This window comes from Dasypus novemcinctus, chromosome 6 (genome assembly GCF_030445035.2).
Source record: "Dasypus novemcinctus isolate mDasNov1 chromosome 6, mDasNov1.1.hap2, whole genome shotgun sequence".
NCBI classification, from domain to species: domain Eukaryota; kingdom Metazoa; phylum Chordata; class Mammalia; order Cingulata; family Dasypodidae; genus Dasypus; species Dasypus novemcinctus.
The window spans coordinates 79024666-79049506 of NC_080678.1; the positions used below are offsets into that span (position 1 = coordinate 79024666).

General features: G+C 52.2%; 1 protein-coding gene across 1 annotated transcript; it reads right to left on the reverse strand.

Annotated features, from left to right (window-relative positions):
• Nucleotides 1-9: 9 nt before the first annotated feature.
• Nucleotides 10-18260, reverse strand: AIFM2 (AIF family member 2). The gene is made up of 10 exons (XM_004470553.4): nucleotides 18179-18260; nucleotides 10838-11028; nucleotides 10394-10509; nucleotides 7880-7999; nucleotides 6989-7081; nucleotides 5164-5272; nucleotides 3559-3711; nucleotides 2253-2453; nucleotides 1638-1814; nucleotides 10-298 (listed from the first exon to the last, which is right to left on the reverse strand). The coding sequence occupies exons 2-9, from the start codon at nucleotides 11013-11015 to the stop codon at nucleotides 1663-1665; spliced, it is 1122 nt and encodes a 373-aa protein (XP_004470610.1). The 5' UTR covers nucleotides 11016-11028; nucleotides 18179-18260; the 3' UTR covers nucleotides 10-298; nucleotides 1638-1662.
• Between the last annotated feature and the right edge of the window lie 6581 nt (nucleotides 18261-24841).

The window sequence follows — 24841 nt, forward strand, 5'->3', positions numbered from 1 at the left end:
TCCAGTGTCTTTCTTACAACATATTCTTTTATTGCAACAAACGTTTTCCTCAGTTTAGAAAACTGTTCCAATAGGTAGAAAGTGCTAGACATGTCAGAATGGAGCAAGGCTCGTCACTAACGGGCTGAGACCCCTCTCGTGCTAGGCCTCGGGTCAGACAGCACGTAACGGCCTGTGCTTGTCCAGCAGCAGGTCCTGCTTCCGGAAGGTTGCAGCTGGCTGGTGATCGTCCGTGGGCGCCAGACAAAGCCTCGATCAGCACTGGCTCTCCTGCCTGCCGCGGGGAGGGGCAGCCAACCTTCAGGAGAGACATGCAAATCTTGCTTAGGCCTTGGCAAGAAAGTGGAACAGAGCCTGGGCCAGGCCCAAAGGGGGACAAGCTGAGAACCCCAGAGCTGGTATTGTAAGGACTCTGGCCAAGTACCCAGAGGCCACCGTCAAAAGTGAGCAGGGAGGGACAGGCAGAGAAGAGTCAGGGCCTGAATATATTTGGATGAACTCATCAACCACTTCTGCTACAGAAATTTAACCTATGCAGTCCAAAATAGGAGCCTCCTTATTTTAAATTTGAGTCATTTGCAATTTACTCTTCATCTCATGATTAACTTTCCATTTGGTTTAAAAAAAAAAAAAAAAAGACCGATGAGCAAAAGTTTTCTCCGCAATATGGAGCCATAGTCAGTGACAAGTGTTATTGCCAAGTACCTGGGCTTCCAGAGAAATGCCACTGGGGTTGACCAGGAAACCGGAAGCTCAAACCTGCCAAGGTTCCCGCAGGCCCTGCTGGCATCCAGCTGGAGTTCAGCTGCCCATGCCTGCAACCTGGAAACGCAGGGCTCCATCTGCTGAATGCCCCCTGCTCCCTGAATTTTAACCAGAGCGCAACCCACAGAAGGTTCAGTTTAGCTCGGCTGCCCTTCCTGCAGCGCCTCCTGGGGCCAACAGTCTGAGCTTTGTAAAAAGCTGTGAGCCTTGTAAAAACAGTCTGTGAGGACAGATTAACCAGGAGAGAAATTTTGTCTTCTTAAATGTAACCTATGGTGTATACTCAGAATTTAGAATGGACATAGAGGAAGTGTCATTAAGATTCAAGACTATAAGGACTAACTATAAGTCAGGGGCAGTTTAAAAGGAGGCTCCTATTAGCCGCCCGTTTCACTTGGATGTCGCGAGAAGTCTAAGCCCCCATGTTCTGACGTGATGGCAGAAGTAGGGGTGCAGGCTGCCTCTCCACCCCAGCTCCCCTTAGCTGGTTTCCCCATGCGGGCTCTCCTTCCTGCCCTTACTGAGGGTAGCCTCCAAGAGACCCGGCTTTCTCCTTTCCCTACTCAGAGCTCTGAATGGCCCCCCAAAACCCACACACACACAGGAGCCTGCGGTAGAGACAGCCGGCCTGTCCTCCCCAAGACCACACGAGCCCATCAGCCAGCACGGCAGTAAGCAGACCTTTCCAAGCCCAGAAAGAGTCCTCCTGCGGTATCTTCCTTTAAAGCTTCTCTCTCCCCATTTTTAAAGTTGGTTCTACACAAGTTGTGTTTCCAGTCACTCATACCCCACTGACATCTAACTCAGGGCAAAAAGCTTTTGCCTCTGGCGCTTGCCATAGGCCCAGCCGTCCATTCGCCACCCGCCGGTACCTCAATGCCACGCCCGGCCTCCCCTTCAGGGTGGAGACTGCCTCATGGTTTTCCAGCTCGTGGAGACAAACAGGTCCCGGCTCTTGGCCAGCCGGACCATGAGCCGACCCACGTAGTAGCCACTGATCTGGCCCACGCCATCGTTTCTCCCCATGGCCAGGAGGAACGTCAGTGCACCTGTAGGGAAGAGACGCGCATCAACTGAAACCGTGCTGAGCCTTCCCGGGCCTGCAGTTCACCAGGGGTCTTTAGTTTCAGGGCAGGAAAATGCATAAGGCTTTTAGGAAGGAGACAAGTCCCTGATTTTTTTTTGTTTCCCGGAGGAACCGGGATTGAACCCAGGACCACATACATGCAAAGCAGGTGCTTAACCACAGAGCTGAACCTACTTTCCTGATTTTTTTTTTTAGGGGTTACTGGGGATAGAACCTGGGACCTTGTTCGTGTGAAGCAGGCACTCAACCACGGAGCTGCGCCCATTCTCCTGATTTATTTTTGAAGAGCTCTGGGGGCTGCTTCTGTCACGTGCTTTCGGAGTTTGTTCTGGTGGGCAGGTTGCGGCACGTCTAAGCACAAACCCTCTTAACGCTGCGAGGCGTGCAGGGCTTCCCTTACCTGGCTTGTAGTCCTTGAGGGGCGTCTGTTTCACGGAGTTGATGATGTTGGTCACAGCGACGTTGGCGTGGAGGCCGGCGTGATAGGCCATCTTGGGCTCCCTCACATCGGCGCAGTCGCCGATGGCATAGACGTTGCTGCAGCCCTCCACCTGCAGGTACTCGTTCACCCTCAGGGCGCCGTTGCTGGCCAGTCTACTCTCTGCCGGGCAAAAGAGACGCCAAAACCAAGAACCCCCAGTCACCAGTATAACTGGCCACCAGGAGGTGAAGTCACCCCGAAGGTGCAGCCTCAAGAGGCAAACCTCCCCCCTAAGTTATTTCTCCCTGAGGTCCCTGTCGCAGAACTCCCTGCAAAGGCAGGGCTACTGGCGCCAGTGTGGGAACTGGGCAAGAAAAGAGCAGGCATCGTTCTGAGAGGCACAGATCTCTTTACAAGTTACCTTGATTAGCCAAGTCTTCATTTCCTTTTGAACATGGGCTGGACTTTTAAAACAAACACAGGGTTTTGATTAAGGGTGAACTGTTTCTTTAAGAGACTTAAAATACCATATCTTTGAAAATACAAAATTAGGACAATTGGGCATGAAATTCTGGGATCTCTGTCCATTACGAGCCCTCCATCCCCACCCCCACAGCCAGGGTAGCTTTGTCTTCTGGGATTGGATAAGTACTTCCTGCCAGACACAAGGCAGGAGCTCCTTGCCAGGGAAGGAGTAAATGCTGGGGACCTGGAACACAAAGCAGCCAGGGAATCTGAGAAGGAGCCAGAGACTCCGGCTCATCCAGGGAAGCCTAAAAACATGAGCCCCTCTCCCTCCGCCTCCAGTTAGCTAAATAGTTGAGCATGGAGTTAATGAACACGAGGCCATATGGCTGCCCAGACACTCACTCCAAGCCCAAGTGGCCACTGTGTGGGTCAGGGTTTGGGGAGAGCAGTACCCGTGGACTAGAGAAAAGCAGGCCTGTACCCAGAACTTCCTCCGCATCCACGTAAGAAGGAAAATAACAGAAAACGGATCTTTGTCTTTCTGAAATCCCTTACCAGCTCCTAATTTTGGAAAACTGGTCATGCTGGCTACCTTGGACAAAGCCATCGACACAGCTAAGGAAAGCACAGCAAGAATGGACCTAACCTGAATTTACAGTTGATGTCGCCATTCAGAAGAGCCCAAATACGCTGCTGGGCTGAATGGGGGAAAGGCAGGGAGGCGGTGATCCCCGGCCGGGGTACCGCACGCTCTGCAGGACAGTGAGGACAGCCGGGGAGGGATGCCAAGGCTCACCGACACTGGCCTCCGGCTTACCGAACGCACTGCGGTAGGCAGAGCTGTTGATCTTGATGCCGCTGCAGAGAATGACCAGGTTGGCGGCCACCTCCGTGCCTTTGTCTGTCTGCACTTTGATGGACTCTCGATATTCATTGAGAGGCAGCCCCTCCAGGTTGCTCACCCGCTCGCCTGTCACACAGAGCAAGGGAGTTTGTGACTAGGAGCTGGCGGCGGATGGGCACTTTGTAGAGGCCGGGGCCCAAGCGTGAGGTCCTGGGAGGGGCCTGGACAGCGATGCCCCACTGGACCACTGACTCCCCTCCCATCTTCCCACCAGGCCCAGCCGCCAGGCCACTCTACTGCCACAAGGAGCACATGCTGGACATCTGCCCCCAAGGGATCCAAGTGGAGGCAAGTTCCAAGAACAATTTGGGGAAGTGAGCTGAGTTTCCCAAGAAATTCTGGGAAAAGCTATTCCGCGGAAGACCTCAGATGCACTTCTCTGAATGACATCTACACCATCCTAACCAGGCAGGACGAGCCCTCCAGTGACACCACTGAGGAAGGTGGAAGCAAGAAAAGCCGGAGAAGCCAGCTTATAATACTCACTGCCTGAAAGTGAACGTGAGACAGTCCTGCAGAACTAAGTGTGAAACGGAGGACGTGCGACCACACACCTAAACCCTGTTAGAGGCGAGGGGCTGAAGCCCGGGGCGGGGAAGTGTGTGGCCACACCACTGGGATAAGAGCCGCACTCTCCAAAATGCTAGAAGGTTCTCTTCCCTCCTGCTCTGGACAAAAGCCATACTCCTTACCATCCTCAAAATACAAACAACAAATCTATTCCCTCGACCACAGAGACATCATCCAGGTCAAATCCCGCAGGTGCTGTTAGGGTTGCATCATGCCTTCCACAAAGACATCTTCAGGCTCTAACCCCAGTGCTGTGGGCGTAAACCCATCTGTAATAGGATTCTCCGAAGAAGTGATTAAAGGTAAAGCCAAACTGAAGAGGGTGGGCCTTAATCCAGTATGAGTAGAATCCCTATAAGCAGAGGAAAATTGGACACAGCAGGGGGACAGGGAGAGACAGCCCCGTAACGGGGGCAGAGCCTGTGTCGCGGGTTGCCGCAAGGTGCCGCCAGAACGCTGCGGACTTCATCCAGACAAAGCACCCTCCTGCTGACCCCCTGAGCCTGGGCGTTCAGCCTCCAAAACTAGGAGACGATAAATTCCTGCTGATGAAGCCAACCGGTTTGTGATGTGTGTTGCTGTGCCCCTGACAAAATAAATATCATTTCTAAACGTCCTTCAGCAGACAGCACTATGGACCGGCCACCTACACTGCCTTCAAAGCAGGGACCGGAACATTGCTGCGACCGAAACCTGCAACTCCTGTACAGCCCCGGGCATTCCAGGGCCTCCCCAGGGGACAGACACAGCCTCCAGGCAGACAGCAAGGCTTAGGGGCTTGGTGCTGGGACAGTCTCTGAGGTGCTTCCTGCTCACCCCAGGGTGAAAGTGGAAACCCCTCAAGCTGGCGGCAGCGCCCACCCCTCAGGGTCAAACCTCACTGAGCCGGGGAGCTGGGGGACCAGGGGTTCTGGGGCCGGGCAAGGAGGCAGGTGAAATTGCACATACTGAGCAGCAGCTGCACGCCCTTCCGGAGGAGGATCTCCTTCACCTCCTGCCGGACACTAGACAGGAGCTCCTGGTCGGCGAGGGCCACCCGGGAGTGAATGAGGGTGACCTGGGGACAGAGACAAACACAGGGCCAGAGAAGGAGCCACTGAGTCTCCGGCTCACACACAGAGACTGAAAAAGCCATGGGTCTGTCTCTCCTGCCCCGCCCCCAACTCCAGTTTACAGACAAAGAAACTGAGGCTCCAGAGAAGTAACCTGCCCAGTGCCGGAGCCAATTAGCAGAGAGCTGGGCCCAAGCCCACATCTCCCGGCTCCTAGTCTACGGCTTCCAGCTCTACCCTGCCACCCTTGGGACAGAGGACCACCAAGGCACCTACAATCCAGTGACATCTCACCTACAGCCACTTGGAAAATAATTGACAAAGCATCCTCAGATACTTACAATGATTCAATTTACATATACACCACTGACACTATAACTACGAATCAGCCCGGCACGTACAGTAAGGTTGGTTCTGAAATCAGTGCTTCCAGGCCTGACTACTTGGTGTCTGGGTCAGTGGGGGAAGCAGGAGGCAGGGTGGAATGATGGCCAAAGCTTGGGCTTTGAAATCGGACTGCTGGGCTGAAATCCCATCTCTGAAACTCACCTGGACACCTCCTGGAGCCTCAGTTAAGTCACTGTAAAATGGGGCTGCTAGTCCCACTTGGGAACTTTGTCACGATGAAATGAGAAAACATGTATAAAGCACATAGCTCAGCCCAGATTCAGGCCTCAGTAAAGGGTGGCTACTATTCCCATTAGACTACAAATGATAAACAAGTGGAAATTATACTGAGTTACTTGGAATTATTTACTACTTAACCCTGGTCTTTACGGCCATAAATCAAAATTAATAACTCATAATAACCTCCAACAATTTGCCAGGGAATAGCCATATCATTAAATTAGTCTGCATTGATTTTTCTTTTCAAAACCAACCTGCCTAGCCCTGGGGAAAAAGACCCAGCCACAGGCTCCGTGTAGCTCTCAGAAGCTGCTGCCGCATCAGCTGTGAGCAAACTCTTGCCTCGAGCCTGTAATTACTGCCATCAGCCCTGGCCCAGCCTTTAGCAACGTGCCAGGTTCTGCTTCCACCCTCGCCATCCCAGGCAGGTTCTCTGCCCCACGAGGGAACGAGGCAGGCCCGTGCGGCGCCCCCACCACTGAGCCTCCAACCTCTCGCGCGGGGCATGCCAGGGCAAAGGTTACTTACCATCTGAGGCTATAGAAGAAAAAGACAGAAAAAGCTGCTCAAACAAACAAAACAAAAAAACAAAGCCTCAAACAAAACAAAAACAAGAAAACAACCTGCCCTAGACCAAAAACAATTTTTGAAATGAAGTCATGTGTCTTTGGCCAAGCTGTCAGCAAAAGGGGGTGTTCAGATTCTGAATTTACACGGTAAAGGCCTGAATCCGTCACTGTTCTGCCTGCCTGCCTGCGGGCCTGAGTACCCACTTTGGGCTTGGTCCTCCCGTGTGGACCGCACAGGGCAGGACCTCTCCGCACTAGGACACATCCAGAACGGCTGGGTTCTCCAGGAGTTCTCATGGTGCAGTGGGGTCCTGGCTCTCCCAGAAAAATCTCCGGCAGAACCATACCTTCCCAGATTCCCCAATATTGAGAGCGTGAACTGGGCAACGCAGGCCCACCAGGATGTAATCAGATCTCCTGCCTCCCAGGCCCTGAGCAAGTTTCTGCTGTTCAGCAGAATGTGAAGATAACAGAAAGAAAACAACCCCTTAGAGTTCAAAGCCAAGGCCCAGCCCATAGCCCCACCTCTTTCTCTGGATATTCCGTTTTAATCTCCGCTGCCATCTCCACTCCTGCCGAGCCTCCTCCCACCACCACAATGAGCTGTGAGCTCTGGACCTGTTAGGAAAGAAAATGTGAAACACACCCAAAAATCACCCCCCTGCTTCCTTGCTCAGCCTTTACTGCGGGTTCCTTGGTCAAAAAAGAACAGTGAGTGCAGAACTCCCCTTCCGAACCTAGGGTATGAATTTGAGTACTTCCTCAGTGCTGTGAGCGTCCCCTGAATTTTCTCACTTGCAGCCCACAACAGCCCCTTGCCAAGTATTACTACCACCCACCTTACGAACGAGATGACCCCCAAAGCTGGGCTCCCAATCTCAACACTAATGTCTGCTCGTCACTGAGCTGGCGGTTCCACAGGCTTCTCAGAAGCTTTGCAGAGAGAGACCTGGCCTTCCTCACTGAACAGCACTCACCTTGGAACCCCTCTCTGGGTCTCCATTTCCCCACCTGTTAAGTGGTGACAGCACCCACTGTCGTCCCCACCTCCCAAGACTCCTGAGATCGTGGATATAGCCTGCTCCTGAAAGCACAAAGCCCTGTTCAAATGGGAGGTGACGTGAGCACGGAAAGCCCTAAGAGACAAGTGTGGGCCACCACTCGGCAAAGTGGGCCGATCTAGGGATGCTCACTCCCAGACTTCATGGCAGGTCCAAAGGTCTCGTGGGAAAGCATCTTCCTAGTAACTGTCTGACTTCACGCTGTACTGGCGGCCCCAAACACCTCCCAGGCAGTCTCCTGGCTGCCCCCAGCCGTCCCCACAGCCGCCTGCCTCTCACGGTGTCAGCACCCCTGCTCTTGCAGGGGTCCCGCCTGGTCTGCCCTCTCTGACCCCTGGCCAGCCGGCCAGCTCACCTGCCTCACCATGTCCTCATAGGCCTGGATGGCGGACTGCTGGCTGGAAGCCTGGGTAAACTTGCCCGGGAAGGGCCCAGTGCTGCCCGTGGCCAGGATAAGATGAGAGAAGGGCAGGGCCTAGGAGGAACAAGAAGAAAGATGAGTGCAGGATGGGGCAGGGGGCCTGGGCTCTGCACCCAATACCAGGACCCCCCATCAGCCAAGGAGCACCAGGTGGAAAAGGCTCCTCCGGGTATACTGACGGATGGGAATAAAAGCCCCAAACTGGTTAGGCAGAGGGATGGCAGTAGAACTGGGGGAACGGTTAAGGGAGCAGATGCGCTTCCTGCTGAGAGACCACAGACAGTGGAGGAGTGAGCTCCCCACGGTGTGAGGCAGGCAAGCAGGAGTCTTGCCTCCCATATGATGTTAGTTCAAAGCCTCCAGGCATTTTATTTTAGAAGAACCCTTTTCCTCCATCGCTCTCTCCAAAAATAAAGGAAATCTTGTTCGGACACTCAAACAAAAGAGTTGGCCGTGTTCTGATGAAAAGGGGACAGGAGGGGGGGCCTGGTTCCCACTCAGCCCCACACCCCCTTAGGGGCCTGAGATGCAATCAAGGTCCCTTCCAGGGCTCGAGAAGCACAGCCCCAAAACCTCATGGCGGGGAGACTCAGTAATCTTTCCAACCAAGAGATTCTCCAACCCCAGAATTAATTCACACTAAATGAATGCTCTCTGAAGGTAGAGAATGGGATCGGATCTCTTTTCTTCAATCCCCCTATAGCAGTTTGATATGGTTATGAATTCCAAAAATAGATACTGGATTGTGTTTGTAATCTGGTCTGTACCTGGGCATGATTACGTTATGATTAGGGCTTTGATTGGGTCACATCATAGGGCGTTGAGTCCCTACCCCTTGGTGGGTGTGGACTCACAGATAAAAGACATGGCAAAGGACAGAGTTGAGGGTTCTTAATGTTGGAGTTGATGTTGGAGTTTGATGCTGAACTCTTAAGCTGGAGCCACAGGAAGTAAGCACACAGAGGAAACTTGAACCCAGAGAGAAGCAAGACCCTGGAAGAGAGGAACCTAGGAAGCCTGAACCCTGGCAGATGTCGGCAGCCATCTTGTTCCGACACGTGAAAATAGACTTTGGTGAGGGAAGTAACTTATGCTTTACAGCCTGGTGTCTGTAAGCTCCTACCCCAAATAAACACCCTTTATAACAGCCAGCAATTTCTGGTATTTTGCATCAGCACCCCTTTGGCTGACTAATACACCCCCTTAGCTCTGTATCGGAGTCAGGGGCTGGGCCTGGGGGTGACCCTCAGCATGGGGCACGAGTTGGCGCTCCAGGCAGCGCAGCTCTAACACCCAGCCGGGCTCCACTGGGGCAGCGAGTACAAACACAGGGAAAGACACACCTCTGCTTACAACGGCCTCCCGGTGCAGGGGACATGGGGTGGTACCTGCTGGCTCTGTGCCTCACCACCGATTCTAGACAGCAAGGAGAGCCCCCCGGGCTGGTCCAGGACACTGGCTTTCAAAGGGGCTTTGGGGTGAGACTGTCGAGGAAACATCTTGGCTTAGTCTCTCACCAGTGTGGAATGTGAGGCAAGCCATTTAGCCTTTCTATAAAATGAGGTTAAACCACGGTTAGGGATTGACTGTGTCCCGCCAAAAGATATGGTGAAGTCCTAATCCCTGATACCTCAGGGTGACCCTGTTTGGAAATTGGGTCATTCCAGATGCAATCAGCTAAGTTAGAAATGAGGTCACACTGGAGTGGCGTGAGCCCTCCTCATACTCTGATTGGTGCCTTTACAAGAGGAAATGTGGACCCAGACAGAGGGAGAATGCCACATGATGGCCGAGGCAGAAAGAGCCAGGGGGTGCCAGAAGCCACCAGAAGTCAGGAGGGAGATTCTTCCCTGCAGCTTTGGGGTGAGAAGGGCCCTGTACACACCTTGACTTTGGACTTCTGGCCTCCACAATCCTAACAGAATAAAAGTCTGTTGTTCCAAGCTGCCCAGTCTGCAGCAGGAGCCCTGAGAAACAAGGGCCCCCACCTCCCTAAGAGTCCCAGTGAGCATTACCCGAGATTTCTGCAAAGCCTCAGGGCAGTGTGTGGTATACAGGGAAGGCTCAAGAAATATGGGGAGTGGGTGTGGCTCATGCAGTTGAGTGCCTGCTTCCCACACAAGAGGTCCCTGGTTCGGTTCCCACTGCCTCCTAAAGGCAAAAATAAAAAACAATGCACAAACAAAGGAAAAATAGCCAACTTGGGAGATCCCTGATTCAATCCCCAGCTCTTGCACCTCAAAAAAAATAAAAGAAAGAAAGAAATAGCTGTCACCATCTTCTTGTGCTTGCCACGGTCAGGCCCATATTCATGAAGAATCTGCTCTCTGCCCAGCACCAGGCCAGGGTGTGGGGGATACAGATGACGACCTCTGGACAGCCAGCAGCCGCGTCCTCCAGGGGACTCCCGATGCAGTAGGTGGGCCGGCCAAACCCCCACACACTCACCTCGCCACCCTGCAGCAGCACCGTCTGATTCTTCAGGTCTATTCCAACCACCAGGCCCTGCCGGAAGTTGTCCTTGAAGGTCGCCGAGTAGGAAATGAACGTCTTTTTGGCGAACCCTGGGTAATGGAAGCCATAGTGCAGAGCTGGGGTGGCCCAGCGGAATTGAGAACAGGCCAGGACCTTTCCTGAACTGCACCGTTGGCAAACAGCGGGGTGAGGATACCCGGGGGCCCTCCCGTCCCTGACAGTACCTACTTCTGGGGACTTTCTGAGGCCAGTGACCTTGAGAGTCTCCAGTGACCTTGCAAGTCTCCAGGGTTGTCTAATGGCCCAACTGTAGGCACCGTGCTCTAAGTGGAGAAAACCATCTCCAGCCTGAAGCCGCGCCCACAGCCACCACCAAGACGGAGCTCACAGAGAAAGCCCCGGGAAGGGAACCGTTACCGCTCTCCACGGAGGCACGGAGGGCAGCCGTGTTGTGGTGGAAGGAGTCCTTCAAGTCGACCAGCGTGAAGGGGACGTTCCGTGCCTGGAGCTGGCTGGCGGCCGTGATCCCGCCGAAGCCCCCGCCCACGATCACCACGTGCACAGAGCCCATGTCCACCGAGACCTGGGACCCCATCTCGAACCTGGCACTGCCGGGAAGGAGGAGAGACCATGTCAGAGTCAGGGGGGCCCAGAGAGGCAGGTGGGGGCTGGGGAGAAGGGCCTCGGACGCCAGGGCTTGACCTTTTAAAATTATGTAATCTTTTATTAGTGACATTTCAATCAAGAAAAATTGAAGTAAATTCAGAAGGAAAAGGAGTATCCACTCCTTTTCCACCCTAACCCCCAACTACCCAGTTCCCTTCTCCAGGGGCATCCACTGTTACCAACTTCCTATGAACCCTTCCAGAGATATTCTGTGTGCCTATAATCACATTTTTTGTATACATTAGAGTGCTGTGCACTTTTTTTTTCACTTAATACATTTCATCAAAGACTTTTGAAAAGGATAGTTACATTCACTCCACAACATACAGTTCTTGGGCTCCTATTCTTTGAACCCTGCGGTCAGACAGACAGACAGATCCTGTCCCTGCCCTTATAAAGGCACAGCCTGCAAACTCAAAGGGCCAAGAGGATGTGAATGTGGGAAGCTGGGCAGGTGGCCAGTAACAAGAAATGGTGGGCACACCTGTGGGGAAGTGACACGCAAACACCCTATCTAAAGAAGCGAAAAAAATTTTTTTTTCTTTTTCTTTTGTATGAAGGTACTGGGGATTGAACCCAGGACCTCGTACATGGGAAGCAGGCACTCAACCACTGAGCTACACCCACTCCCCTAAAGAAATTCCTGAAACTCTGCACTAGCTTATACAGCAACCAGCTTCTGCCCAGCCCACAGGTGAGCAGTTCAAACCCCAGACTGAAGGAGATCAATTAGCAGGTTATTGAAATATGAACTAGACCTATAGCTGTGGGGTGCCTAAGAGTTACCTCCTGAGAGCTTCCATGTTGCTCAAATGTGGCCACTCTCTAAGCCAAACTCAGCATGTAGATGCACTGCCTTCCCCCCAGTGTGGGACATGACTCCTGGGGATGAGCCTCCCTGGCACCAAGGGATTACTACCAAGCACCAGCTGATGATATAACTACAAAAAGACTATGAACAAAGAGGTCAACTCAGACCAGCAGAATATCTCAGCCTACATATAATATCAGGTGTTAAAAACTGCATTTTGACTTTGGATAAAAAGGGGGAAATGGAAAGGACAAGTGAGTTTATAAGGCTAAGCGTCTCCAAAAAAGAGTCGGGAGGCCATCAGGGGGTGATGCTTATGCATGCTTCAGCAGGGTACCAGAGACAGCCAAGGTAGATGGAAACCCAGGTGCTGGTTCTCCTGAGGGCTGCAGCGACCCACAGGTTTTATGGTCAAGGCAGATGGCTCTGGAGTTCAGGGTCATATCAGTTGGCCTACTTTGGATTTTGTGTTCCTGAGTGTGATGGAATTGGACTCAGATATAACCTTGCTACACATGTCTCTTCTGCTACTTTTACCGGACCTGTGGTTGGCATTTGGGTTGGTGTATACTCAGGAGACCTGAATCTCTGAACTGTCCATGTGACGGCCAGGCCCTGGACCTCAGCAGACTTGCAGCTCCTACCCTCTGGTTTCTTGGACTTACCCTGGCCAGCTGACAGGGAGGTGAAGAGGGTCAACCACCACACCAGGGAGCCAAGAGTGCCTACAGGTGCAAGCAGGAGAAGTGCATCCATCATCCATGTGGAATCTAAACCCCCTCTTAATGTAGAGGGGGACTGGACATAGCCATCCCAGGTCCACAAGATGGAGGAATAGAGTATGGATTAGAGTGGACTTACTGGTGTTCTGCTAGGGAAATACTGTGATTAGTAAGGGGAAATTGTAGTAGTGATGTGGAGAGAGTGGCCATGGTGGCTGCTGATGGTCAGGAGAGGGAAGAAGAGATAAGGTGTGGGGGCATTTTCAGGAGTTGGAGTTGTCCTAGGTGGTACTGCAGGGACGGATGCTGAACATTGTATGTCCTGTCGTGGCCCACTGGGTGGACTGGGGGAGAATCTGGACTACAATGTGGACCACTGTCCATGCGCTATAGCGGTTCTCCAGAAGGTATTCGCCAGGTGCAGTGGATGTGCCACAATGATGGAAGAGTATGTTGATGTGGGAGGGGTGGCGTGGGTGGGGTAGGGGGTATATGGGGACCTCATATTTTTTTAATGTAACATTTAAAAGAAAATAAAGGAAAAAAAAATTAGCAGGTTATTGCAATCATTCTGCAAAACAGAATGAGCTGTGAACTAAGGCCCTGGCAGTGGGGTGGAGGAGAAGGGGGTTCAGAGACAAGTCATCCCCACAGCAGCATTCCTGGGACAGCAGATGTCCACCAAGACTCAGCCTGCTGGGGGGAGGGGGGCTATCCCCAGGAGATAAGGAGAAGGAAGAAATGTCTGCTGGGAGGAGGAACAGTACTGCTCCAGGACTCAGAAGCAATATCTGCTGGTGAGAAGGAGGGTGGGGAGAGGTGGGCAATGGTGCAGGTTCCAGAGTCGGGGGTGGGGGCAAGGCTCTGGCTGGAGGCCTGAGATGGGGAGCAGCCCTGAGATGACAGGGCTCTGCAGAGGGGGCAGGACCAGGGCACGCAGAGCATGCTCAAATGTGGGCTGGGGCAGCCTGACCAGTTCCCAGCAAACTGAGAACCTTGGGTGTTTGCCAGACTGAGCTTTCCAAAAGGGACAAAAGGAGTGTCCCCTGGGGGCCAGGACCCCAGAGGGCCCAGGGGCCCAGTCAGAGGGCAGGACAGTGGAGAGCAGGAGCCGAGCAGGGCCTAGGAAGCAGGCCCCGGGAGGGGTGCATCTCGCCTGCTCCCTTCTTCAGGGCCCCTCTATGCCAGGCTTTGCCCTGGCTGCTGGCAACCAGTGGTCAGGAAAACACTCAGCGAGGCCCTCTTCCAGGCTAGCTGGGTGCAGGTCTTGAAAGGGGCGGACACAGCTCGTGGCGGGTTCTGCTGTGGGTTAGGCCCCCGAGACCACCCAGGGAGCCTCAGGGAGGTTGCCCAAGAGCCTGGGAAAAGGGCAGAGGCCAGGGCTCTCATAGCAGAGGGGACAGCTTAGGCCCAGAGGCCCAGCGGGAAGAGGGGTGGGAGTGAGGGGAATACAGGGAACAGGTATCAGAAAGGTGGGGAGGGCAGGTGACAGGAGCCAGCCCCTGCTTCTGCAGCTTCCTGGAATCATCCGCTGGCTTCCCCAAAGGCCAAAGCCTTCCCCCACCCAAACAGGCACTGCCTCATTGAAGGCACCTGCTCCCCTGGAGGCGCAGGGGTTGGGTATGAGGCCTGAGGACACACCCAGGCCCACCTGGGGCACCACTGAGGCAGAGCTGGGGGAGGCCATTTACACTCCATTCCCCTGAAGTCGTCTCCTCGGAATCTGCTCTTTGCTCTCCTCTACTGACCTATGACACACTCCGTGAGGAAGAGCAGGCCAGCAGTTCTTCCTCAGCGGCCTCTCTTGCCCAATGCTCTCAGACACGTCATCTCTCCCACGCCCCCAGGGACAGCTGGACTCCCTCTCTGCTGGCCATGGCCCACCTGCCAGAACCCAACCCGCAGGCTTAAGTCATGGATGTACAATCCCTGTGTTCAGAAACTATGTGTGCCATTATATGTTACAGCACAGCAGTATAGGGCAAATAACTGCAACGTCCATCAACGGGAAACTACAGGATAAACTAACCAATATAGATACATAGCAATATTCTACAGCTATTAATCTTTAAAGGGTGGGTGATTTTTTTTAACAGCTTGGATGATTTATTTTTACAGATAAGTTCATTCCACTTATGGGCTATTTAATGAGATAAGTGCACCTGCTACACATACACACATATATATGTGATCATAACAATAGCTAGCGGCCCTGTAGTTTTTGCTTCTAACAGATGCAGGCTTTTCTCCCTATTTTAGAAAGTTCAGTAACTTGCCCAAGTTGAGGCCTCAATAGTCTGACCCAATCTATGCTCTGAACCAAAATGCTAAGAGTAGTCACTACTAGGATGTTTCTACTTTTTTATTTGAGCTTGTTTGTACTGAGGTGTTTTTTTTAAGGAGTCTATGCCATTTTAACAGAAATAATAAAGCTTTAAAAACAAGGCAAGGCTCCCACTCTAAGAAACAAAGATTAGGTTAGTTTTCACATAAAGGAAGAAAATATTGATTAATGTAACCTGGCAGCCTACTGCCCCAGTCTCCCACTCCTGGGTTAAGCAGGAACAAAGGAAACCAGCTTAAGCCAGTCCTATAGGCAGTAAAAAAGATGCCCAAGAAAGAGCTAAGTCAATACCAATTCAGCACTAAATTTCATTCCTTATTTGGCAAAGGGGAGCAGGTAAAAACTAAAATGGTTGGAATGTGATGGGGGAAGTGGGTAATCACAAACTTTTGTGCAGGAAAGTTAGATCTTCTCAGATAGGCTGTAACTTCTGAAGTATCCAATCTATGGAGAAACAGAGAAAGGGCTTGCGTGCTAGGCTTAGGGGTATAAATTGTGTCATTTCTCTTTGTTTGGGGCGCCAGCCACGTTTTCTGGTTGTGCGCCCCTTCTTGCAAGATTGAGAATAAATTCTTTTCTTCTCCACAATCGGGTGAGCCTTATTTTCTTTCAGAAGATTTATCTCTAACACCACCATATGATTTTTTTAAATTGAGATGTAATTCATATAGCAAATAATTCACCAACATGTACAGTTTAGCCGTTTTTAGTATATTCATAAAGTTGTACAACCATCACCACTATCTAATTCCAGAACATTTTTATCACCTCAAAACGAAACCCTGTCGTCATTAGTCCCCATTCCTGCCTGTGCCTATTCAGCCCCTGGCAACCACTCAGCTACTTTCAGTCTCTATGGATTTGCCTTTTCTAGGTATTTCATGTAAATGGAATCCTACAACATAGGTAGCCTTTTGTGTCTGACTTCTTTCTCATAGGATAATGCTTTCATTCATGTTGTAGCATGAATTAGTACTCCATCCCTTTTTATGGCTGCAAAATATTCCTTTGTATGGATCTTCCACATTTTGTTTATCCATCATCAGGGGGTGGATATTCGGGTTGTTTCCACTTTTTGGCTATTCTGAATATAATAGTCCTATGAACATTTGTATGAAAGTTTTTAATGTGAACATGTGTTTTCGATTCTCTTGGGTATATATCAAGGAGTGGAATTGCTGGGTCATACAAGTCTATGTTTAACTTTTTAAGGAACTGCCAAACCCACCATCTGATTTTGAACTGAACATCCAAATCAAAGGAGGAAGCCTAGAGAATCTTGGTTATTATCCTTTCTGCCTGGCTTGAGAGAACAAAACAAACCCTAATTGTCCAGCAACAACCAAATGATTTCACCTTTGCTACCCTCCTCCCCAATACACACACACACACACAATCTAGTTTATACTCTAATTTGCTCAGTAAAACCTGTTTCTCTACCAAGGACACTCACTCAGCCTGACTCCAGGAGGATCCTTGACAAAGTCACAATAAATGGAGCTGAGATGACAGAGGATCTAACAATTCAAACAAGGAATCTACTAAAAAACGAGGAAGTTAAATGTTTCCAAAGCTGGGGAGAGGCCATGCCTCAGAAGACCAGCAGACGGAACCACGCGGGCTCTGATCAGAGTAAGGCCAGCACCCAGTATGGCTCCACAGAGATTATAAATAGCACAAGTAGCTTTTTCCATGTCAACGGTCACTGCCAAGGGTGGATTCCCACAAGAGCTCTTTCAACAGCCGTGTTCTAGAGCGGCCGTCCTGGAGGAGAGGGCCACTAGAGTGCCACTCAAAGCACCATGCATGGCCCCTCTCCACGGGGGAGGGAGAGGACGGGTGGTCTCCCTCCCTGAACTCAGTGACCCGCACGGGGTTGAGAGTGGGCCTCTGTCAGCAGCCCCCAGGGAACACATGCCGAACGTAAGCCCAAAACAGCCCATTTCTGGAAGGGACTCAAAACTCTGGAAAGGAGACTGTCTCTTTCATGCCCCAGGAAAGGGCAGCTCTTGGGCAGACAGGCACATCTGGGTGTCACAAAACTCCTATTCCAAAAACCTAGGCCCATGCAAACTGTCCATCACTCTCAGGTCCCCGTAAGGCCCCCATGGTCTGTCCATTGTCTGTGCCTGAACCCTGGTTCCCTCTTTCACCACCAGGCGACCAGGCTGGCCCTGAAGTGGACAAAGATCACCCAGCTCCACCACGCAATCGCTGGGCCAGGCCTGGCCAAGCCCTAGCACCGGCTGGGCCACAGTCTCCTTCTCTGTGAAATGGGGGTACACTGGATCCATGGTTACACACAGGACTATTTGGAGGACTCCCCTCTGGGTGCTGGAGTGAGGATAGGTGGGCTCTCTAACCACAAGTCCCAGTAGCCTGGGCTGGCCTCTGCTACTGCGCTTACCCGCCTTCTTTGAGCATAGGCTGCAAAGCCAGGGAAGGTGAAAGCACCTCATGCCTGACCCTCTGTCTCACCCTCTGCCAGGAGCAGGATCCTCCAGTTCCCAAACCATCTCTGGCCTCCCCACCCTCCCAGTAAATCTAAAGAAGCAAAGCGACTCTTGTTAAAGGGGAGAAGGTGGTGTTGACCGGAAGGAAAGCCCTAAAAGCAGTTCCAGGGCAGTGTCCCCCGTGCTGGTTTTCAGTTAGTTCAGCGGCGTGGACCGTGACCCACGGAACCCAGGGGCCTTGTGTGGGCGGGGAGCAGACCTCCTAAATGCACCCCGGGGGTCTATGGGCACTCGGTAACCCTAATTACTTTACTCCTGGGGCCCTGCCTTCTGACTTCGGCCCCTCACCCCAAGGCAGGTGCGCTGAGGGAGCGCAGCTTTGAGCCCGCCGCTCCGCAGCCTACCTGGGACCCCCCGCGCCCAGGATCGGGGTTACACCGCCCGTCTCCCCTACTTTCCCCGGCTCTTACTCGACTGTGCACGCCTTACTAGGAAAGACTTAGCGGGGAATGGGGGGGGTGGGGGGTTGGAGAGTTTCCAAGTGAGGGAGGGCATGGAAAGAAGCCCAAGGCTGCCCTCCGCAGGACGTAAGCCTCCCTGGTTTCTTTTTTGGGGAAGTGGGTGGCGCAGACCCTCGCCCTGCAGCCCGGCGAGCCTCCTCCCGAGCCTCTCCTCCCACGCTCCGACCTCCCAACGCCGGCCGCCGCGTTTCCCCAGCCCCCGCGCCCGCTGCCGGGCCCCGGCCCGCCCGGCGCGCCTCACCTGCCCGCGCGCTCCCGCTCCCGCTCCCGCTCCCGCCGCTCTGCTCCCGCGCCCGCCGCCAGGCCCCGACCACCCTCTGGGGCGTGACTCAGCCGGAGCCCGCCCCCGGCCCGGGCGCACCGCCCCCCGCGGGCCTCCGGGGAAGTGCAGGCTTTGGCCGGCGCTCTCGGGCCGCCTCCGCGAGCCGCCGGTGGGAACGGACCCTGACCTCTAGCGAGCTGCCTCGAACTTTGAAACAAATGACCCCCCACGCCCCAACCATGCCTGAGCCACTTGGAGCCCAGAAACACCTCTACCACTCTCTGCTTAGAGTTTCGGCCTGACTTCCTGGGAGACACCTTTAGGGCCGCCGCACCCTGGGGTCGGGAAGAGGGTCCGGGGAAGCTCGCGCTTTGACCTTGGGCAGGTTACCCAACCTCCTTCCTTCAGGCATGTAGATAAAAATTCAGCAGACCCTGTTGAGCGCCTACTGTATGCCACTCAGTGCTTGGCCCTGGGGGATAAAATGGCTAACCAAACAGACATGGTTTTCACTCTCATGGAACTCATAATCTGGGGGACAATAGCTATTAAACAAACACACGCACAAACATTACCAATTGGGGTAAGAAAGATCAGGGTCATTCCAAGGATGCGGAGGAGTTAACGTGAGCACCCCAGCTCCGTGAGCACCCCGACGTGGAGGAGCTGGGAGCTGGTGTGTCGCTGAGTCGGCCAGAGGACAGCGCAGCCCCAGTCCCTGCAGGGGCAGGGAGGCCTGGAGGCCCTGGTGGAGGCTGGTATTTCAAGGGCCACTGGATGCCCCTGGAGGGTTTTAAGCCCCAGAGTGACAGATCTGAGTTATGCTCGTGGTGGAAGGATGGGGGAGGGCTGGGAGTGGGGGCTGCCCCCAGTGAAATTGGGGAGAATAGTTAGGAGGGTATTGTAGACCATGGAAAAAGAGAAGGGAACTTGGCCTAAGAGCTGGAGAGAAATGCACTGATTCAAGCTACAATCTGGAGAGGGGATGGAACGAAGATGGTGAAAGAGAAGAAAGCTTCGTCTATTTAATGCAGACATTAACACCTTCCTTAAGAGTTGTGGAAAAGAGTCAGTGAGATCACTTATGTGAACTGTTTTAGCATGGTGCCTAACTAGCAACAACAAATAGCCATGGCAGTTTTGTATAGATAGTCCACAGAAAGAGATCACCTTCCCCAAGGGTGCAGCACCTTGGTGGCTTCCTCACTGGCAGCCCAATGCTTTTTTAAATTTTTCCTTTTTAATAACTTCCCTTCGCCTTTCCAGTTTTCATGGAAGAACACACAGAAAGTGGCCATTCCTGTACCTTTTCCAAAATCTGTGGTCAAAGACCTTGAACCCAATACCCCAATGCCAGGAATGTTGTCATAAATTCCATGTAGGAGATGTGGCTTCCTGGAATCATCTCAAGTCAGGAAGGAAGGTGGTGCCCTCCTGCCTGCACCCCACTCTCACTCTAAACCCACACGGCCCTTGCTGTGTCTTCCAGTTCTCTGGACTCTCTTCTCTGATCATATCCCATACATAGGGCTGAGGAGGGCAGAGCTATCCGAGCCTCCAGTCCCTTGGCCTTCTCTCAGCCCCTGGGGCCACGGACAAGAAACCTGTGCCAGAGCGTGGGTACAGCAAGCACATGGAGCCCCTGGCCTGACTTAGGGTTCCAGGCACAGTAAGCCTTGCATTTGTTCTGAGTTTTGCACACTTCCAAATAGATTTTTTCTCTTTCTCTCTCTCTCTCTTTTTTCCTTCATAAAACCATGGGAAAGCAGGGCAGGGCTGAAACTCTGACACCAAGAAGGGCAAGAACTGTCTTAGATCATTCTTTGGGACAGAGACCTCAGTTTGCTGGACTTTGGATCCGCAGTGTCTACCAGCAACCCAGAACCTGGTTCTCCTAGAGTTTACTAATATTTGCAATTAAGATATAACCACGCACCCTTTTAAAGTGTATAAGTCAGTGGGTTTTAATATATTCACCATCTTGTGCAACCACCGCCACTAATTCCAGAACATTTTTAGCACCAAAGAAACTCCATACCTATTAGTAGTCAATCCCACTTCAATCCTACTCCTCCCTCTCCCCAGCTAGTGGCAACCAAAATTATTCTGGTGAAACAATCCTACCAGTACACTTAGAAAAATAAGAACTAATAGTTATTGAACACAAAACCAAGTGGCTACCCTTTCAAATTTATTTTTCACACCAGTCTTGCAACATAAATTCTATGAATCTCCATTTCACAGATGAAGAAACTGAGGCTCCTATAGGCTAAGGAATTTATGCATCAAGCAGCTAGGAGGGAAGCAGACTTGGCCCAGTGGTTAGGGCGTCCGTCTACCACATGGGAGGTCCGCGGTTCAAACCCCGGGCCTCCTTGACCCGTGTGGAGCTGGCCCATGCGCAGTGCTGATGCGCGCAAGGAGTGCCCTGCCACGCAGGGGTGTCCCCCGCGCAGGGGTGTCCCCCGCGTAGGGGTGTCCCCCGGGTAGGGGAGCCCCACGCGCAAGGAGTGCGCCCTGTAAGGAGAGCCGCCCAGCACGAAAGAAAGTGCAGCCTGCCCAGGAATGGTGCTGCGCACACGGAGAGCTGACGCAGCAAGATGACGCAACAAAAAAGAAACAGAGATTCCGGGTGCTGCCAACAACAACAGAAGCGGACAAAGAAGAAGACGCAGCAAGTAGACACAGAGAACAGACAACTGGGGCAGGGGCAGGGGCAGGGGTGGGGGCGGGGTGAAATAAATAAATAAATCTTTAAAAAAAAAAAAAGCAGCTAGGAGAGCAAGGAACTGGGCCTTAAAGCAAGGTCATAAGCAAGGTCATAACTATGACCCTGAAGCCAGGAGATCCCTCAGCAGGGTATCATCCCTAAGGGGGCTGGAGGTCACTGAGCAGGCAAACAGAGTCTCAATTCTGATATCGAGTGAGCGGTGGAAATTTACTGGGAACAGGCTGGGAGACAGAGAGGTGGATAGAGAGTGCCACAGCCCACATAGGGCACCGGGAGATGGCCCTGGCTTGGGAAGGTCAAGGGAGGTTTTGTGGAGGACCTGGGCCTGGATGGATGAAGAGGCTTCCAAATGGCAGGTGGAAGGGACAGACTCTAAAAAGTGCAGCACAGGGAAATGGATGCGGCTCAAGCAGTTGGGCTCTCATTTACCATATAGGAGGTCCAGGGTTCAATGCCCAGGGCCATCTGGTGAAGGTGAGCTGGCCCGTGTGACAAGCAGGCCCACGCAGAATACCAGCCCACACAGGAGTGCCACCCTGCACGGGAATGCCACCTTGTGTGGGAGTGCCCCACCTTCCTTCCATGCAGGAATGCCACCCTGCACAGGAGTGCCAGCCGACGCAGAGAGCTGGCGCAGCAAGATGACGCAACAAGAGACACAGAGAGGAGACAATAAGAGACATAGCAGAACAGGTAGCTGAGGTGGTGCAAGAGAATGATCGCCTCTCTTCCACTCCGGAAAGTCCCAGGATCTGTTCCTGGAGCTGCCTAATGAGAATACAAGCAGACACAGAAAAACACACAGCAAATGGACAGAGAGAGCAGACAATGGAGGGAGGGAGCAGAAATAATCTTGGAAAAAAAAAAAGTGTAGCACAAACATGAAGCTGGATGGGATGGAGAAAGGCATGTGAGGATGTGAAACTGGGCTTGGGGCTTACCTCCAAGGATCTGCCCCAAACCAGGAAATCAGGGAAGGTGTCCAATTGTCACTTTTTTTTTTAAGATTTTTTATTTCTCTCCCCTTCCCGTCCCCCTCCCCTCCCTTGTCTGCTCTCTATGTTCATTCACTGTGTGTCTGTGTGTTCTTCTGTGTCCGCTTGCATCCTTGTCAGCAGCACCGGGAATCTGTGTCTCTTTTTGTTGCGTCATCTTGCTGTGTCAGCTCTCCGTGCATGCAGTGATTCCTGGGCCAGCTGCACTTTTTTCACACAGGGTGGCTTTCCTTGCAGGGTGCACTCCTTGTGTGTGGGGCTCCCCTATGCGGGGGACACCCCTGCGTGGCACGGCACTCTTTGCATGCATCAGCACTGCGCGTGGGCCAGCTCACCACATGGGTCAGGAGACCCTGGGTTTGAACCCTGGACCTCCCATGTGGTAGACGGATGCTCTATCTGTTGAGCCAAATCCACTTCTCTGATAACACCATCTTGGCAACCAGAAGACACCTTCATCCAGAAGAAGGGAGAAGATCTGTCTGAGTGCAACCCCTCCTGTGTCCGTCCTCAGGCAGTTCATCTACACCACCTCTCTCTTTCCACCCATCAGTACCCATAGCTCTGGAAATCAAAATCAGGGCTCACAGGCCTAATGTAGCCTAATAGAGGACTTTTTTCTTTGAATTTTCAGGTGGCAGATATAGTAGAAAGGTGTGGTTTGAAGGCCAAAATATGAACAATTCCACAGCACTTTAAGGATTCATGGGGGCAGCAGGCAGATTCTAGCCTCTCAGAATTGAGGAGAAGGGAGGGTCACCAGCTCTCAGGCATAATGGACTCAACAGGTGACTTTACTGCTGGCTCCCAAGGCTGGGGGGAGCTCCAAGGTACTGGGATCAACTCAGGAGCCTAGAGAAACTGGAACTGAATCCCCACTTAACTCTTATCTCTGAAGAGCTTGTGCAAGGTTCTCCTTTTCCATTTGTAGTTCCAACCAAATTTGTAAGCCTTAAAAGACAGGAACAAATGCCCCTTTCCACCTTCTCTCCCCCAGCACGTAGTTTGGTATAGTTCCCAACTAGGGAACAAATCTGCATGTGATGACCACCTTAACAAGGGTAGGTTAGCTGCTGTGACAAACAGACCCACAGATGTAACGGCTCACATATAACCGAAGTGTATTTCTTGCCTGGGTATCAGCAGCAGGCCACTAGGTTAATAAGGCTGCCCTCCACACACTCATCCAGGGACCAGGCTGACAGAGGCTGGTACTTAGGGGTTTCTTCCATTCCTACCAGGGGAAAGGTGTAAAAGCACAGGGTAGGCAAGATAGGTTGTTTACAAGGCAGGCCTAAAAGTGGCATATCACCCCTTACAGACACACCTGACCATGAGGGCCCTGCATGTAGCCAGTCTAGCTATGCCCTGGCAGAAGAGAAGAAAACACATTTTGGTGAGTGGCTAACTGCTATCTGCCCCAGTGACCTAGGTCTTAGCCTCCCTGATCTTCTGTCTCTCTGCTCTTCTCTTCTCAGCCCCCTTGCAGGCTCCCCTCTGGCCCGGTCCCTTAACCACTGATGGCCCCAGGCCCTTTACTATACCTGCTCCTAACTGATAGCACCCAGCTTCATCTGCAGCCCAGGCCCCACTGCACGTGGCCTCCCAGCCTAGATGAAACTGCCCAGTCCACAGCTCCTCTGAAGTAGAGATGTTAATAGGGCATGAGCAGAGGAGTGGGCCCAATCAGATATTTGTTCTCTTTGTCAGGTATATGGGAAAACTGAGAATGGGGCATGTGATAATGAGAGCTCAAGATAAATGGTCAAGGAGAAAAGGGCCAGAAAGGTCTGGACGGCCAGATGCAGACTGCATAAAGAGGGAGTCTGAGTGAGCAGAGGAGGCCAGAAGAAAGAAAACAAAGCAGGTGGGGATGCTGTGCCCCACTGCTATGGGTTGAATTGTGTCTCCCAAATAGGTGAGTTGAACTGCGAACCCCCAGGACCTCAGAATGTGACCCTATTTGGAAATACGGTCATTGCATTTGGAATTAGTTAAGATAAGCTCATGATGGAGTAGGGTGGGCCCTTAATCCAATATGGCTGGTGTCATAAGAGGAAAAGAGGCAGAGACACACAAGGGAAGACAGAAGAAGCAGAGGTTGAAGTGACAACCCCATGTTAAGGAACATTCTACAGAATTACTGCCCTGTTGACTTCAGAATGGTCATGGGCATGAAACTCAAGGAAAGATCGAAGAACAGTTCTAAGTCAAGGGGGAACAGAGATGTGACAAGTGGGTGCACCTTGTGTTACCAAATTAGATATTTTTCTTAGAAAGAACATCATTGGGGAATTTGGTGAATGGGGTCTCTGGGTAAAGACTTTATGGGGATTTTGCAACTCTTTGTAAGTTGGAATTTGTTTCCAAATAAAATTATTTAAAAAAAATTTTTTTTCAAGCAACAGCAGCAGGGATGTCTTCTCTCTCTCTTCCCCATCTACCAACCAGGTACAGAGGACCTGGCAGAAGACTCTGAGCTGAGACCCCAGACGTAATGAGAGGCACAAAAAGGGAGGAGTCCAGGCCCCTCGATCACTATTGCAGAAGAACCACCCTCCACTGCCGATCAGGTGCACTATTTTGAACTTCACATGGGCAATAAACTTCCACTGTCTTAGGCCAGAGATGGGGCGGGGGCTTCATTTACTGCATTATCCTAATTCACGCACTTATTCAGCAGCTTTGCTGTGTATCTTTGCTTGAGGTTCCACAGACCCCTCAAGGAAACATGTGCCCTCACACAAACATCTTAAACGGCCACCCCATTATTACCCCAGCCAGAAATCCAGGCACCACTTGACCTTTCTCTCTCTGCACTGGTTGCACATCATTCAGTTCCAACTCCTGTTGTGCCACTTGATCTTCTCCATGGCCACCAATCCCGCCTGAGCCATCTTCTCTCTCATCTGGACT